Below are 16,496 nucleotides of genomic sequence, written 5' to 3'. Positions count from 1 at the left end.
GGACTGTGCAGGATACAAGAATGTGGTGAGCTGCATTTTTTGTATCCATGCATTTCAAATGTATATGTCAAACAGAGGCATAAGGCTACTTTCACACTTGCGTTCAGAGCGGATCTGTCTGGTGTCTGCACAGACGGATCCGCTCCTATAATGCAGACGGTGGGATCCGTTCAGAACAGATCCGTCTGCATTATAGTTTAGAAAAAATTCTGAGCTCCTGCTGTGTGAAAGTTGCTCAGACAGATCCGTCCAGACTTTACATTGAAAGTCAATGGGGGACGGATCCGTTTGAAAATTGAGCCATATTGTGTCAACTTCAAACAGATCCGTCCCCATTGACTTACATTGTAAGTCTGGACGGATCTGTTTGCCTCCGCACGGCCAGGCGGACACCCGGAAGCTGCAAGCAGCATTCAGGTGTCCGCCTGCTGAGCGGAGGCCAAACGGTGCCAGACTGATGCATTCTGAGCGGATCCGCATCCACTCAGAATGCGTTAGGGCAGTACGGATGTGTTCGGAGCCGCTTGTGAGAGCCTTTTAAACGGAACTCACAAGCGGTGCCCCGAACGCTAATGTGAAAGTAGCCTAAAACGTGATGTGAACCCACCCTAAGAAATGCTATGTGGGCATTCTTCCATTTGTTTTTGTTTGTTTTTTGTTTGTTTTTTACATATTTACTCCATAAGAACAAAAAAAAAAACAAAAAAAAAAACACAAGGAACTCAGTCGGAAACAAAACTGATTTCACACTGGTGGAAAATCATTAGTTTTTAGCAGTCAAAACAGACAATTTTTTACATCGCTCATCTGAATGAGCCCTATAAGTACAGTTGCAAGAAAAAGTATGTGAACCCTTTGGAATGATATGGATTTCTGCACAAATTGGTCATAAAATGTGATCTGATCTAATTACAAAGAAATGCACTTTGTGACAAAGTAATTAGTCATGAAGTGAAATTCGGCAAAGCAGCGAAATCAAAGTTTTGATCACTAGTCATAACCAATAGTGTTTTTCATTGGTACAACATTTTTAATGTGCAAATATCATCTTTACATCTCCCCTTCCTTGTATTTTGTATCTGGTTGTTTAGGGACATACACTCACTTCACATTAACTAATATGAGCACACCTAGATATGGGCATAAATTGCTCCAAAAAGTGGTGCAATTTGGCATATCCATATTTAGAGACAGCCTCTGTGCCTTGTCCAAAAATGTGGGTGGCTTAACAGGAAAGGGAGTGGCTGTTTTGTACATTACTTTTGGCCTGTGTGCCCACTTTCTTTTTTAGGGGCATCACAATTAGAAACTTCCAAATATGAAACTAATATGGAGATAAATCATATTTGTGTAACATAGGTTAAATGTAGCTGCAGTCTACAGTATGCCCTGGTATTTTGGGTACCAGTCACTAGAATGAAAGGGCAGTCATGAAGAATATACTAGTGAATAGGCTAACATCAGCAAAAAGTTTAGAACTTATAAAGATATTCTTGCTTTGCTGTTTTGTGGCGGCAACATTAAATCAGTATGTCCATAGTGACTGATCTGCCACCATACATTGACTACTACTTGTAGCATGTCACAGATAATACATGGTGAGATGAAATAAGTCCCATCAAATCCTGCAACCAATAACATTGTAAAGACGGCACATGAAGAGGGCGGAGAGTTACTACAAGGTGAGACAAATGAAATTAGTTTCAGTCTCTAACAGTATGTGGCTGACAGCTTCTTCTTCCACAGACCTACAAGTTGTCATTAGTGATTCAGGTGAGTGTGAAAAGTGTTAAATGTGTAAATGGTTAAATGAAGGATGTTACATGATGCGCAGTATGTGACATGACAGTTTATAGAAAGTTTCACTATAGTTTTTAATATCGGGGAAAGTACCAGCTTAAAAAAAAAAAGTTTTAAAAAACGAAATAACTTTTTGAGTCTGAAATGTCTTTTAATAACACAAGAATTTTACAACTATGCTTTTGCTACAGAGTATACAATGAGATATTGGAATTTTCAGGACCGCTGAGACAGTAAGGCTTCATATAGTTGGATATTATAGTATTGTGTATTCGTAGTAATGAAATGAAGACAATTGTACATAAGGTGGCTCAACAATATGTCATGGATAAATACACAATGTAAGGGTACTTTCACACTTGTGGCAGAGGATTCCGGCAGGATCCGTCAAAACGTATGCAAACTGATGGCATTCGTCAGACGGATCAAGATCCTGATCCGCCTGACAAATGCATTAAAATGCTGGATCCGTCTCTCCGGTGTCATCTGGATAAAACGGATTTGGCATTTATTTTTTTCACATTTTTTTGCAGTCTGAGCATGCGCAGACCGCAATGCTGGATCCGTTTTGCCGGAACACTCGGGGCCAGATCCGGCATTAATGCATGTCAATGGGATCCGGAATTTTGGACGGAGATAAAACCGCAGCATGCTGCGGTATTATCTCCATCCTGAAAAGGCAAAAATACTGAACTGAAGACATCCTGATGCATACTGAACGGATTGCTCTCCATTTAGAATGCATGGGGATAAAACTGATCAGTTCTTTTCCGGTATTGAGCCCCTAGGACGGAACCCAATGCCGGAAAAGCATAACGGTAGTGTGAAAGTGCCCGAATACTAATAATACAACTTACATTATGTTTGTCAAATGTGATTCTTGCAGTATTTCGTTTTTAGACATTTTTGAACACCTAGGTATGTACCATAAATTATCTAAAAGGGATTGCCTCACTTCAGCAAATATATATCATGTAGAGAAAGTTAATACAAGGCACTTACTAATGTACTGTGATTGTCTATATTGCTTCTATTGCTGGCTGGATTCATTTTCCATCACATTATACACTGCTCGTTTCCATGGGTTACGACCAACTTGCCAACCAGCATTGTTGGCTGTGCTTGCACACTATAGGAAAAACCATTGGCCTATGTGAACTTTCATAGTCCTGGCCACCAGAGAGACTGGCACTTTTTCCTATAATGTGTCAGCACAACCACCGAGACAATATGGACAATTACAATACATTAGTAAGTGCCTTGTATTAACTTTCTCTACATGATAAATGCCATTTGCTGAAGTGAGACAACCGCTTTAATTTTAAAAGTGTATTCTGTCACTTGCCGTTTTTGTTATTTTCTGAGCAGGAGCTATTAATTTTAGAACTTTTGCCTTTAGTAGGGCTTTTCATTCCCTACTCCTTTCAAGTAATTATACAATAAATTTTCAATATTCTACCAGTCATTTTAATTCTTTTTTTTTTTCTTTTTTTTTCCTTTTTTTTAAATAATATTTGGCTAGTGAACACTTCCTACAGTGAGTGGACTTTGTACTAAATTGTGTCAATATTTGCCTCAGTTTGGCAATTTCGGTGCAGTTTAGTACATCTAGTTTTAGAAAAATTCACTGCACTTAGAACACCAAAGGGGAATGGCTTGGCAATCTGCCGACAAAAAGGGCCATGGTTGGCAGGAAAGGTGGTGTGGCCTGATGCAACATGTTAAAGCCAAATTGCGGCACAATTTTGGTATAAAATTCTGTTGCAAATTAAAGCAAGCAGTAGTTGGTGTAAAGTTAGAAGAAAATATCTAACCATGCACTAAATGTATCATACAGACTGAGACTTAGGGCACCTCAATGAGAATAATTTTCCATTTCAGAATATGAGCACATATATTTACCACTGACCAGTTACCATTCTAAATGTAATGGAAGTTGATACATACATCATTGCCAGCAGTTCTGATAAGTTTGAAATGATATACACATATGATAGACATGTATGTTTAGTAAACATTTATGGCTATATCAGACACATAATGTTGCATAAAGATTCATACCAATTTTTGAAGCAAATGCACCAAAAAAAAGATTAATCCACTGCACCCATCTCACCTATTTTGGTTTGGTTTTCCAGCTTGACAAGGGGGCACGGCTTAGTGGAAAAGGCACTTGGCTTGCAACAATGCATTCCAAGATTGTGCAAATTGTTTGGCACTTAATGTTGGCACAAATTAAACCAACCAATAGTTAGACAAAAGTGTCCAGATTTATCAGTCCATATTTTTTACATTTTAAGCAGAATTAATAAATCTGTACATTTTTGCACTGATTTCCACAACAGACTTTGGTTATATATTTGACTGAGCATGTATGTTTCTTTCAAGGAAAGGAAAGGTCAATAAGCAAGTGTTACGGATATAGTAGGGAAGAACACCAAGAGACAACAAGAAGGAAGGGGAATGACACTAGGCCTCACCGCTAGGGAAGGAAAATGGTCACCACCTATTAAACCCTGCTCCTAGCCCTAACTCTTATCCGTATGGGCACCTCTCGATGGTAAAGTTGCCCATACACAGGAACCTAGAAAACCCTGGTGACCCTTGGATGCCCTAGAGGTAATGACAGGGCAGAGACAACCTGTTCCTTCCCTGGTGAAGGAACCAGCATCTTACTGAGGCCTAGTAAAAAAACAGGGGGTGGGGGGGGGGATACAAAACACAACAAGCGGAACACTTAACTTCTGAGGATAATGGATGAACAGGACTTTAACAAGAACCACAATCCAGCTCTTCCAAAAAAGGCTGTTGGATCACTCATGTGCAGTCAGTCTTTCAGACCTTCTAACAACTGTCACAGGTGTGACGGCAAGCTAGCAGCTATAAGACCCCTCATCTTATCTCCCAAGGAATCTGGCTTGGGGAAAACTAATATGCCATATCTGTCTTTCCCCCAAATCCAGGGTCAACTCAGGAGGCCCCCGTGTACATTAGAGCATCATCTGATCCCACTGAAACCTGCATGGTTCAGCTAAATTAATCCAGAGAATCTGTCACTAGTTTTATGCTGCCTTATATGAGGGAAGCATACACTGGTGACATTGACTCTGATTAAAACACTGGGTGAAATACTTGTATTGACCAAGTAGATTTTTTAAAAATCAATATAGAACAGCTCCAGTGGAAGCTGAGCTCTGACTCTGCTCAACAGCAATTTTAACAAAATGGTTATAATACATTTTGGGGCAATAGTTCTCTCCTTCAGATAATAGACAGAAATAAAAATAATTGCTTTTTTTGCCCTAAATAGTCACTAAAAAGCACCAAAGCTGGTGGTTTGGTGATATACATACATAATTGCAGTGTGTGTGTGTATATTATTTTAATGAAATTGTATTTATTTAAGATTTATCACCTTAAATTATTTATTTTATTATTATTATTATTCGAAATTTATTTTATTAATAATTTCATCCTAAAAAAGACTCTTTAAGGGTACTTTCACACTTGCGGCAGGACGGATCCGACAGGCTGTTTACCATGTCGGATCCGTCCTTCCGCTATTTCGCCGGACCGCCGCTCCGTCCCCATTGACTTTAATGGAGACGGGGGCGGAGCTCCGGCGCAGCACGGCGGTGCACGGCAAAAGCCGCCAGACTAAAAAGTCGGACATGCAGGACTTTTTAGAGTCAATGGGGACGGAGCGGCGGTCCGCGGGCATGGCAAAATAGCGGCAGGACGGATCCGACATGGTGAACAGCCTGTCGGATCCGTCCTGCCGCAAGTGTGAAAGTACCCTAAGAGGTAAATAAAAATGAATGAGTAAACTGACAATCCAAGTTTTGGCATTCAGACAAAAAATACAGCAAAAACATTATCGTATAATAGCAGAGTAAATCTACAGATTGCAAAGGGTTTGACTTTGCATATTTGTATACTGGTCTCAGGAATTGATGTACACACCCACAATTGGTTCTTTACAGATCTCTAGGATAGTAATCTCTAAATTCAGCACATACATCCCATGCAGATTAGTGATATTAAAGTATTGTGGGGGGAGGCAGTCTCTAGGTTTGCGACTAATTTATCTATTAAAAACCTTAAGAAAATAAACAGGGAAGATATGATTGCCTCAGTTTGAATGAACGCTGGAGCAATACAGAAGGTATTATACTCTAGCAATACAAAAAGTATAGAAGTATAATAAGCTGATATTGCATTATAGCATTACCCAAAAAGATTCTATATAATTGTTGATCAAGCTTTTTTTAGACATTTTATTTAGACATTTCGGGGCACAGTTATTAAGACCCGCGTTTTAGGTTATGAAGGGGCGCAGTCCTCTCCATAACTTTGGTGCATCCAGCGCCAGTTTTAAATGTAAAACAACTTCCTAGCTGTCTTACATTTAGACCATTTTCTACGTCAGGCATAAAAAATGGTAAATGAGATGAGCCTGTCCCCTTCCACGCCCACAATTTTGGACCTGGTATGAGCGGGGGCGAAGTCACAGATAGTGGTGTGACTAACCGTTTTGCCGCCATCTGCACCTAAAAATACGCCTAATTGAGGCGTATTTCAGTATAGAAATGTTTCAGTTTCTTAATGGGAAATGGCATTTATACCTAAAGTGCACCTGCAAGTGTACCTAATCGTACAACTAAACTTTATTAAAATAATTGTAAATGTGCTATAAAGAATATTTGTAAAAATATCTTCAATTTTTTTTAATTACCGGTACCTTTCGCAGCAAAATAGGCACCTGAAGTTCAGGGGCCTATCGCATTTTGCAATCCATACTCCCATACATCACTGTGTACTCGAGTACTGATTCCCCTGGGGCCGCACTGAGCGATCTGCCTGCTAGAACATTGCTGCTCCTGCCTGTACCAGCGCTGCTCTGCTAAAGCCTGGCATAGATGTCCTATGACGGGGTGGGCACAGGCATTGGAGTGATGTGCTATGTGAGCTCCTGCCCTGCGCTCACTCCATTCTGCTAATAGCCTGCACCGATCTGGTGTGCAGGCTATTAGCAAAGTGGAGCAAGCATTTACAATAGGTTTTAATAAAGTTTAGTAAAGTTTAGGCACACTTTAACGTGTTAATCCAGCATGTATTCTTCACACTTGGTGGAAGTGACTCTACTTCTAACCTAAAAAGCTATGTAAATATGATACTAGTGACAATCAGAGGAAAACAGATCTAGAAGACCTTTTAACCCCTTAGTAACCAGCCTGTTTTGGGCTTTAGTGACCAAGCGTTGTTCTTTCTTTTTTCATCGTCGCTTTCCAAGAGCTACAACTTTTTTATTTTTTCCATCTATATAGCTTTGAGGGCTTGTTTTTTGCGGGACAAGTTGTAGTTTTTAATGGCACCATTTTGGGGTACACAAAACTTTCTGATTTGGGGGGGGAACAGCAATGCTGCCACTGTGTTTTTACGTTATACATTTTACCGTATTTTTCACCCTATAAGACACCTAGGTTTTTGAGGAGGAAAATAAGCAAAAAAATATTTTTAACCAAAAGGTGTGATTTTGGTGGGTTTGAATTAATGGCGGTCTGTGGATGATGCACTGTTATGGGGTGAGGGATCTGTGGATGATGCACTGTTATGGGGTGAGGGATCTGTGGATGGCATTATGATGGGGGGGGAGCTGTGGAGGGCATTATGATGGTGGGGGGGATCTGTGGATGGCATTATGATGGTGGGGGGATCTGTGGATGGCATTATGAAGGTGGGGGGATCTGTGGATGGCATTATGATGGTGGGGGGGATCTGTGGATAGTACTGTTATGGGGTGGTGGATCTGTGGATTACACTGCTATATGTGTCATCCACAGATCCCCCCCTCCATAACAGTCCCATCTACAGATCCCCCCATCATAATGCCATCGACAGACCCCCCCCCCACCATCATAATGCCATCCACAGACCCCACCCACCATCATAATGCAATTCACAGACCCCCCCCCATCATTATCCCATTCACAGATTCCTAGGGAGTGACTATAGTAGGAGGGGAGAGCGGCGGGGCCATGCAGACACTGTACTCTGGCCCCGCAGCTCAGTATGTACTGTATTATACGTAGTGTTAATCATCAGATCTAAACGGAATGATGATCTGCTCCCCATGTGTACTGTACTTACCGGTACACATATCACGCTCCTGTAGTAAGCACTAGCAGGCAGGGCGGGCGGCCTTAACTCACTGAGGTCACGTGCCTGCTCCGCCTACTTCATTCATAAAGTAGGCGGAGCAGGCACGTGACCTCAGTGAGTTGCTAGTGCTAGCTGCTAGTGCTTACTACAGGAGCGTGACATGTAAGTAAGGTACACATGGGGAGCAGGGGGAGCGCATCATTATTCAGTTTAGATCTGATGATTAACACTACGTATAATACCGTACATACTGAGCTGCGGGGCCAGAGTACAGTGCCTGCACGGCCCTGCCGCTCTCCCCACCTACTACAGTCCCTCCTCCCTCCTCACTAATACATCGCAGTCTGCAATGCTGCAGCATCGCAGACTGCGATGTAAATTGCCAGCATTCGCCCCATAAGACGCAGGGGCACTTTCCCCCCACTTTTGGGGAGAAAAAGTGCCTCTTATGGGGCGAAAAATACGGTAATCAAATTTACGTTAATTTTTCAGTATAAAGAACATCTTTATTTTCTGGGTCAGTATGATTACAGTGATACCAAATGAATATAGTTTTTAGCATTAAAACCCCTTTTTCTTATTTTTTTTACGGAAAAAATGTTTTTGCATTGCCGCTTCCCAAGACCCATAACTTTTTTTATTTTTCTTTCTATGGAGTTGTGCAAGTGGACATGTTACCGGACCCTTTCACATCACATTAAAGGGAATGTGTCATCAGAATATGGCCTATTGTTTTGAGTCACTGTGCTTTTAATATGTTATAGGGATATATTAAAAGTTTTTTGATCGGTGGGGGTCTGAATGCTAGAACCCTCACTGATCTCTAAAACGAGGGGAAAGAAGCATTCTCTTAGCACAATCTTTCTTCTCAATGCAGGACAAAAAGCACGATGGACTCGATAGAAAGTCTATCGGCCTGTCTAGCTCCCCTCTCGTGCAGCAAGGAGAGAAAGCACTCTCTCGGTGCTCAGACCTCATTGATCAAAACTTTTGATATGTCACGATAACATATCAATTGTTTTCTGACAGTACAGTGATCCTTTTAAATCAAGTTTTTATGTTTAAACATATTGTTTTATAATTTTTGGTGATATAAAAAAAAATTTCCTTATCTATATTTTTAAAAAAAGATCCTAAAATCATGCAGTTATCACACTTTCTATTATGCCTAAGATATAGAAAGACTTCCTGTTCTTTGAAAGTAGCCACGTGGGCCATAGACAGAATGGACAGGAGGGGATCTAATTGACTTCAATGGGAATTTTTTTTAGGCATGCTCTGTGACCTGTGCAGAGATCAGGATGAAGAAGTTGAGCTGTGATATTGTGAATTATGGATTCTGTGTTTTTACATATAGTATAGGCGATATCTGTAATTCCACCTGTGATGGTTATCAGGTACCAGTACAAAACAGGAAGTCTCGTCATTAGGCCAGTGTGAAAACTGTGCAATTTTGGGCATTTTTTAAATAAACCTTTTTTTTTACATGAAGGCAGGATTTAGGTTACTTTTACACCAGTGTTTTTACTGAATCCGTCAGAGTTCAGCCAAAAACGCTTCCGTTACTGATAATACAACCATCTGCATCCGTTATGAATGGATCCGGTTGTATTATCTTTAACATACCCAAAACGGATCCGTCATGAACTCCATTAAAAGTCAATGGGGGGCAGATCTGTTTTCTATTGTGTCAGAGAAAATGGATCAGTCCCTATTGACTTGCATTGTGGGTCATGACGGATCCGTTTTGCTCCGCATCCCATGACTGAAGGCAAACCGCAGCTTGTTGCTGTCCAGTATGATAACGCAACCAAACTGAAGGGAATGCATTCTGGAGCATTTCGCTCTGTTGAGTTACGTTTTGTCCCCATTGACAATAAATGGAGACAAAACTGAAGCGTTTTTTCTCAAAAAATTATATTTGGTCGGTTCACTGAATTTTCCGAAAAAGATATGATTAGATCAAAAATATTTGTGGCGAATCGTGTTAAACAGCTATTTCCTGGCTGCAGAGAGCCTGTATAGTGGTGTAGAACACTCTGCCTTGCAGTAACGCACATAGTTAGTACACGCAGATGACAGGCGTTGCTCTTAGAATCACTGCACACTTCACTTCTTTGGGCAGTTACGGGGCCAAAACTGACCAAACACCTCAAGTGTGAACTCGGCCTTACTGGTCGATGAGTGTACGCATACTTTTGTCTCTTGGCAATCGCTTCGGTGATCGATTGCTGACAGAATGACTGACTAGGAGAAGGAGGAGCAGGAGCTTCAGGACCAGCAGATGATGGGAAGGACAGACAGCTTCCTTCGGCTGAGCCTTGACTGCCTGAAATCGGGTGCATGCCACTGGTTGCTGCGGCAGGCTGGGCTACCACAGTTCTCCCAGGCCACTTTGACACTGCATATGTTGACGCAGGGCCATGGCTTCACCTTCTGCCCACAGATTCGACAAATGGCCAGGTTCACCTCCCCTGGCAGCTTAACAAAAAACTGCCACACTGCCGAGTAGGTGATTTTACCTCCAAAACTCTGCACTGACTGACTGCTACTGCCACTGCCTCTGTGAACTCCTGCACCACTACTTTCCGGTCTGGTAGGCTCCTGCAAAGCGTGTGGTCTACCCTGGGCACGTTTGGCTCCCGACCTCCCACTGCTGCCACTCTGCTGACTCCCGGCCACACTACCTCACGCGCATGTTGCCACCCTCTTCTCCTGATGATGATGATGATGAAGCCCCTTCGTCACCCAGCTCGCAATTGTGATTGGCTACATCATCAAGACATGTCACTGATGTCCTCCTCAACAGTCTATGAGCCAGGAGCCTGACTGCTCACAAAACCAGCTCCCACGTCACTCTCCTCATCACTACTTGCCTGCCTACTGGAGGAAACGGCAGATCGTCTCCTCCAGATCTTGGCTGGGCAGTAGCTGCTGACTGTGCTCTAGTAGCTCGTCCTCGCTGTATAGTGGAGCTGAGCCCACAGCATATAGTACTTTTCTGGCTGAGGGAACAGAAAAGGACAGAGACAGGTGAGGGCATGGGGCCTGCTCTCAGGCCACGCCATCTTTGTGTCTGACAAACCCATTGACTCTTGGCTGGTGGTGTCTGATGTCACTTGCGTCGAAGTCGAAGATCGAGTCACCCATTCAAGAACCGCTAGGTTGCTGGTGCTGACACTGGGAGCTCAGACCTCTCGGACTGCCACGCCCCCTTACTCTGCTGTGACCTGTGCCTGCGCCAGAAACATTTAGCCCTGTACCCCTCCCCTGTGCAGGGCCTGTCACTTCTCTGTCTGACATACTGTTAGATCAAATAAGTAAATAAAAAGGAAATTTAATACATGCCAAAAAGGGCTTTAATTTTCTCACAGCACCACACAACGGCTAATAAGCCTCTCCTCCCCCCCACCCACTAATACATGACAAAAAAAGGCTTTAGAGCATATAACTGTGGCTGTGAACGGCAAATAAAGTTGTTGTTTTGTGCCACTAATACACGCCAAAAAAGGGGCTTTAGAACATATAACTGCACCGCTGGACGGCAAATAATATATATTTTTTTACCACTGTTACACGCCAAAAAGGGCTTTCATTTTCTCACTTCACCACACAATGGCTAATAAGCCCTTTCTCCTTTTCCCCACTAATACACGCCAAAAAAGGCTTTACAACATATAACTGCGGCCATGAATGACGAATAATTTTTATTTTTTTGCCACTAATACACACCAAAAAGGGCTGTCATTTTCTCACTTCACCACACAATGGCTAATAAGCCCCCTTTTTTTTGTCTTTGCCCTCACTAATACACGACAAAAAAACGCTAGTGTGAAAGTAGCCTTAAAGGGTTTCTGTCACTAGAATTTTCAGTATTATACTGGCTGACATTGGCGATGTGCTAATGTCAGCTGCACCTAACACTGCTATTCTAATGATTCTCCTTGCCCCCGTTACTGCAGAATTCTTACTTTTATAATCTGTAAATGAGGTTCTAGGAGCGAGGGGGGGGGGGACCGGTTGCTCCTGCACCTAGAGGCTCCCGTCTCCCACCTCAAGTCACACCTTCCAAGTGTTGATTGACAGCGCCAGACATCGTTCGCATCCTTCTGCCTGCACTCTGCAGTATTCTGTGCAGGCGCGGTGAGGGAAGGACGCTTGCAGGCTGCCAGCTTCCTCACTGCGTCTGCGCAGAATACCGAACGGCGCAAGATTTCCCCAGGGCACAGGGCAAGCAGAAGGATGTGAACGATGCCTGGCCCGGTCAATCAACACTTGGAAGGCGTGACGGGAGCCTCTAGGTGCAAGAGCAACGCCCCCCTGCTCCTAGAGGCTCATTTACATATTATAAAAGAATTCTATAGTAACTGGGGCACGGAGAATCATTAGAATAGCAGAGTTAGGTGCAGCTGACATTACCACATCGCCAATGTCAGCCAGTTTAATACAGAAAATTCTAGTGGCAGAAACCCTTTAAACAATAGGTCATTTTCTGATGACACTCTGCCTTTGTGTTGTCACACACAATTTTTTGTACAGCCTTTTAAGCCAAAGCCAGAATTGGGTTGGAAAGGAATAAGAAATTTAAAGGAAGGACTTCTCCATAAACTGCCACAAAAGGCTGTATGTGACACCACCCTAAAAATTCACTCTTCTCATCTTTTTTTAATCAGCTGGGGGTCATATCTTGACCCAAGTGAGAGCAGAAACATTCTGTAAGGAAATGTTTCCCGTTTCCCATGTGCTGAGACATGATCTTACTTGTGATGAGAAAAGAAATACAAGAGAGTTGATCTCTGGAACGTGATGTGCAAGGAGCCAACTGTCTCATCAGGCTAAAATAATGGTTTCTTATGATGAACAAACATTTTCAAATAAAAAAAATGAAAAGTGACTTTATAAAATATTGCAATTCTTATCAGGTTGTCCACATTTTATTACGTGATGGCTATCCTCAATAAATGGCTAGGCTCACCAGGTACTGATACCCTGAAGCTCGGCCTGCCTTCTACCAAAAGGACTCGGAATAGACACAAGAAAATATACAATTGGCTAGCTCACAGTAAAACATCACATTTATTATTTTTAAAAACATATACCCTTGTAATAATAAATAAAAACTATATATTGAGATCTCATAAGGATAATATGTCATTGGGGAGCATATTCCTAATGAGATCCCAATACAAAAAACTCTAGGTATTTTATATCTCTGGTTTGTACTGATTCTATAAAACAAAGTTAACATATACATTATACACTAAATGGTGGAGGCTCCTCATGTTATTTTACTATGGGGCCCTATGAATTATAGTTACACATCTGAGTGGCACATTCCTTCCCTCTAAAAAAAAAAGAAATGGAATGAAAGGTAAACAATAAAATATATGTACCTCCAAACAGTGGCAATAAAAACTGCAACTAATTCCACAATAAAAAAATAAAAAATCAGGAAACAAAATAGTATAGACAACACTCCAAAATTATGCTAAATCTTGTTGCTTTTTTTTCCAGATTTTCCAGACTTTTTGGCTGACAAAGCCTTTTTCTAGCATACAAAAACTTCAAATGGTATACATTATTGATGGGTGGATCTCCATCCACCTTGATTGACAGGGCAGGGCATCTCATCGGACCTGTCAATCTTGCAACTTGCACCATTTCTCTGAGCTACTACACTTCCAGCATCTGTCAGCATCTACACTGCTCCAGTAACAGCACCAAAGCCACCACGCATGTACCGCTTCTCAGAGCAGATGTCCGGCTGTGTCAATCAAGAGGGAGGAAAGAGCCTTTTGAGCAGCCGGGCTTCAAGACGTATGTTGGATCAACAAATTGATTCATACAAATTGATTCACAGATCAGTAATAAACTGTACATATATACACTCACCTAAAGAATTATTAGGAACACCTGTTCTATTTCTCATTAATGCGATTATCTAGTCAACCAATCACATGGCAGTTGCTTCAATGCATGTAGGGTTGTGGTCCTAGTCAAGACTATCTCCTGAACTCCAAACTGAATGTCAGAATGGGAAAGAAAGGTGATTTAAGCAATTTTGAGCGTGGCATGGTTGTTAGTGCCAGGCGGGCCGGTCTGAGTATTTCACAATCTGCTCAATTACTGGGATTTTCACGCACAACCATTTCTAGGGTTTACAAAGAATGGTGTGAAAAGGGAAAAACATCCAGTATGCAGCAGTCCTGTGGGCGAAAATGCCTTGTTGATGCTAGAGGTCAGAGGGGAATGGGCCGACTGATTCAAGCTGATAGAAGAGCAACGTTGACTGAAATAACCACTCGTTACAACCGAGGTATGCAGCAAGGCATTTGTGAAGCCACAACATGCACAACCTTGAGGCGGATGAGCTACAACAGCAGAAGACCCCACCGGGTACCACTCATCTCCACTACAAATAGGAAAAAGAGGCTATAATTTGCAAGAGCTCACCAAAATTGGACTGTGGAAGAATGGAAAACATTTTTGCCTGGTCTGAGGAGTCTCGATTTCTGTTGAGACTTTCAAATGGTAGAGTCCAAATTTGGCGTAAAACAGAAGGAGAACATGTATCCATCATGCCTTGTTACCACTGTGCAGGCTGGTGGTGGTGTAGTGGTGTGGGGGATGTTTTCTGGGCACACTTTAGGCCCCTTAGTGCCAATTGGCCATTGTTTCAATGCCACGGGCTACCTGAGCATTGTTTCTGACCATGTCCATCCCTTCACGACCATCATGTACCCATCCTCTGATGGCTACTTCCAGCAGGATAATGCACCATGTCACAAAGCTCAGATAATTTCAAATTGGTTTCTTGAACATGACAATGAGTTCACTGTACTAAAATGGCCCCCCAGTCACCAGATCTTAACCTAATAGAGCATCTTTGGGAAGTGGTGGAACGGGAGCTGCCATCCTATCAATATGGGCCAACATTTCTAAAGAATGCTATCAGCACCTTGTTGAATCAATGCCATGTAGAATTAAGGCAGTTCTGAAGGCAAAAGCGGGTCCAACATCGTATTAGTATGGTGTTCCTAATAATTCTTTAGGTGAGTGTTTATTAGGGTGTTTTCATTTTTCCAAAGATGTATATGAATTTGCTTATGCCCCGAGTCTTAGTGATGTAAAAGACATATATGCCACATTTCAAGAAGATTGGATAATAGTTAGGGGTTGCACACATTGATCCTTTTTATTACTACTCTCACTCCTGTACCTAGGAGGTTGGTCTAAAAATGACTTCAGTTTCAGGATCCCAGGGGCTCTGCATCAAGCAAGGTAGATGGCAAAGACAATATATGCACTTAAAATTGTTCTTCACTAAACAGTCAAATATTCCTCAACAAGAATTGAAAGGAATGAAACGGGTTGCACATTTTGTCAGCCTCCATATATGTTTGCTTTTTGCACAAGGCAATTGAAAGTCGATGGGCTCTAAAGAATGATTTGGATATGCTACAGCTTCTGAGAACCTACCCTGATGCAGATGTAAAAAAAGTGCTCTCACAGTTGCTAAGAGACACCTTTTGGAATCTGTCAGAAACAAACGTAGGATTGCCTTTTTTGGACGAACGTATTGCTCAGGCTTTTTTGAAACCACACCTGCAAAGAAAAACGAAATGCAACGATTAGAGGGTAAAAACCTAGTTTTTGAAGGAAAAGACCTGAGCCATTTTGTTACTAATAAAACAAAGACATTCTTTGATTGTTTGGGATCCACAACATGACAGAATACTGCAGTGATCTCTTAGAAGCCATGTGAACGCTCTTAAGGTGGTCAATGATAGCGCAGAAAGAGGAATTGCTCTGATAAAAAAGTTTAACGAATCTGTCAGGGACGAACAACAAAAATTCGTATTTTTTGCCTACTTTTACAATCTTCTTGAAATTTGGCATATATATCTTTTATATCTCTGAGACTCGGGGCGTAAGCAAAGTCTGCAAAAATTATAACATTTTATTTTTTTCCATTACAAAATGAAACATCCTAATATATATATATATATATATATATATATAGTGATATCGTCATCAAGGAGTGCCAAGGTGTCACCTGATGGTGTCACAGTGGTCAAGGTCAACCAATCAAGTGTAGGTTCATATCTCACAGTATAGGAACAAAAGGTAGCAAAATAACACATAAAATCAAAGTGAAAATCATACATACATTGTAAACAAACATAGTCCCCACAAAGTATAATATAATGTTTTGTAAAGAGTATAGCTAACATCTGTTGTGTTGGATGTTGATGGCTTGCGTGTGGCTGGTGTCTGGATCGCTGAAATGATGCCATCAGTAAAACTACAACACTACTCCTGTGCATCCATTGACGTCAGGTTCAGTGCACACGAGCAAAGAGGAAGGTAGTGTATGCGTAAAACAATGAAGTGCCTAGTGGAAGGGGTTGTCCCATGATTAATATAAAATATGAAAATCGGACATCATACAGTACATGAAAATCTTTTTCTAACAATTTTCTAACAAAGCTAGAACCAGCCCTGTACCTCACATGGATCCAGAGATCTCCCCA

At 41.7% G+C, this 16,496-nt stretch overlaps 1 protein-coding gene across 3 annotated transcripts in view; it reads left to right on the top strand.

The window, feature by feature from the left end:
• LOC122932134 (zinc finger E-box-binding homeobox 1-like) overlaps nt 1-16,496 on the top strand; it is a 123,683-nt gene that overhangs the window by 72,894 nt on the left and 34,293 nt on the right. The window contains exon 1 of one of the 3 annotated variants that reach the window (XM_044286379.1): nt 1,678-1,773. The exons of the other annotated variants lie outside the window; for them this stretch is intronic. Within the exon in view, the coding sequence (XP_044142314.1) occupies nt 1,692-1,773 (82 nt within the window). The 5' untranslated portion in view covers nt 1,678-1,691. Of the gene's footprint in view, nt 1-1,677; nt 1,774-16,496 lie in introns of those variants that run through there. 3 annotated transcript variants of the gene reach the window in all.

The sequence above is a fragment of the Bufo gargarizans genome, chromosome 3 (assembly GCF_014858855.1).
Source record: "Bufo gargarizans isolate SCDJY-AF-19 chromosome 3, ASM1485885v1, whole genome shotgun sequence".
NCBI lineage: Eukaryota > Metazoa > Chordata > Amphibia > Anura > Bufonidae > Bufo > Bufo gargarizans.
Note: the sequence above shows the minus strand (reverse complement) of the source record. Positions and strands in the feature narration are given on the sequence as shown.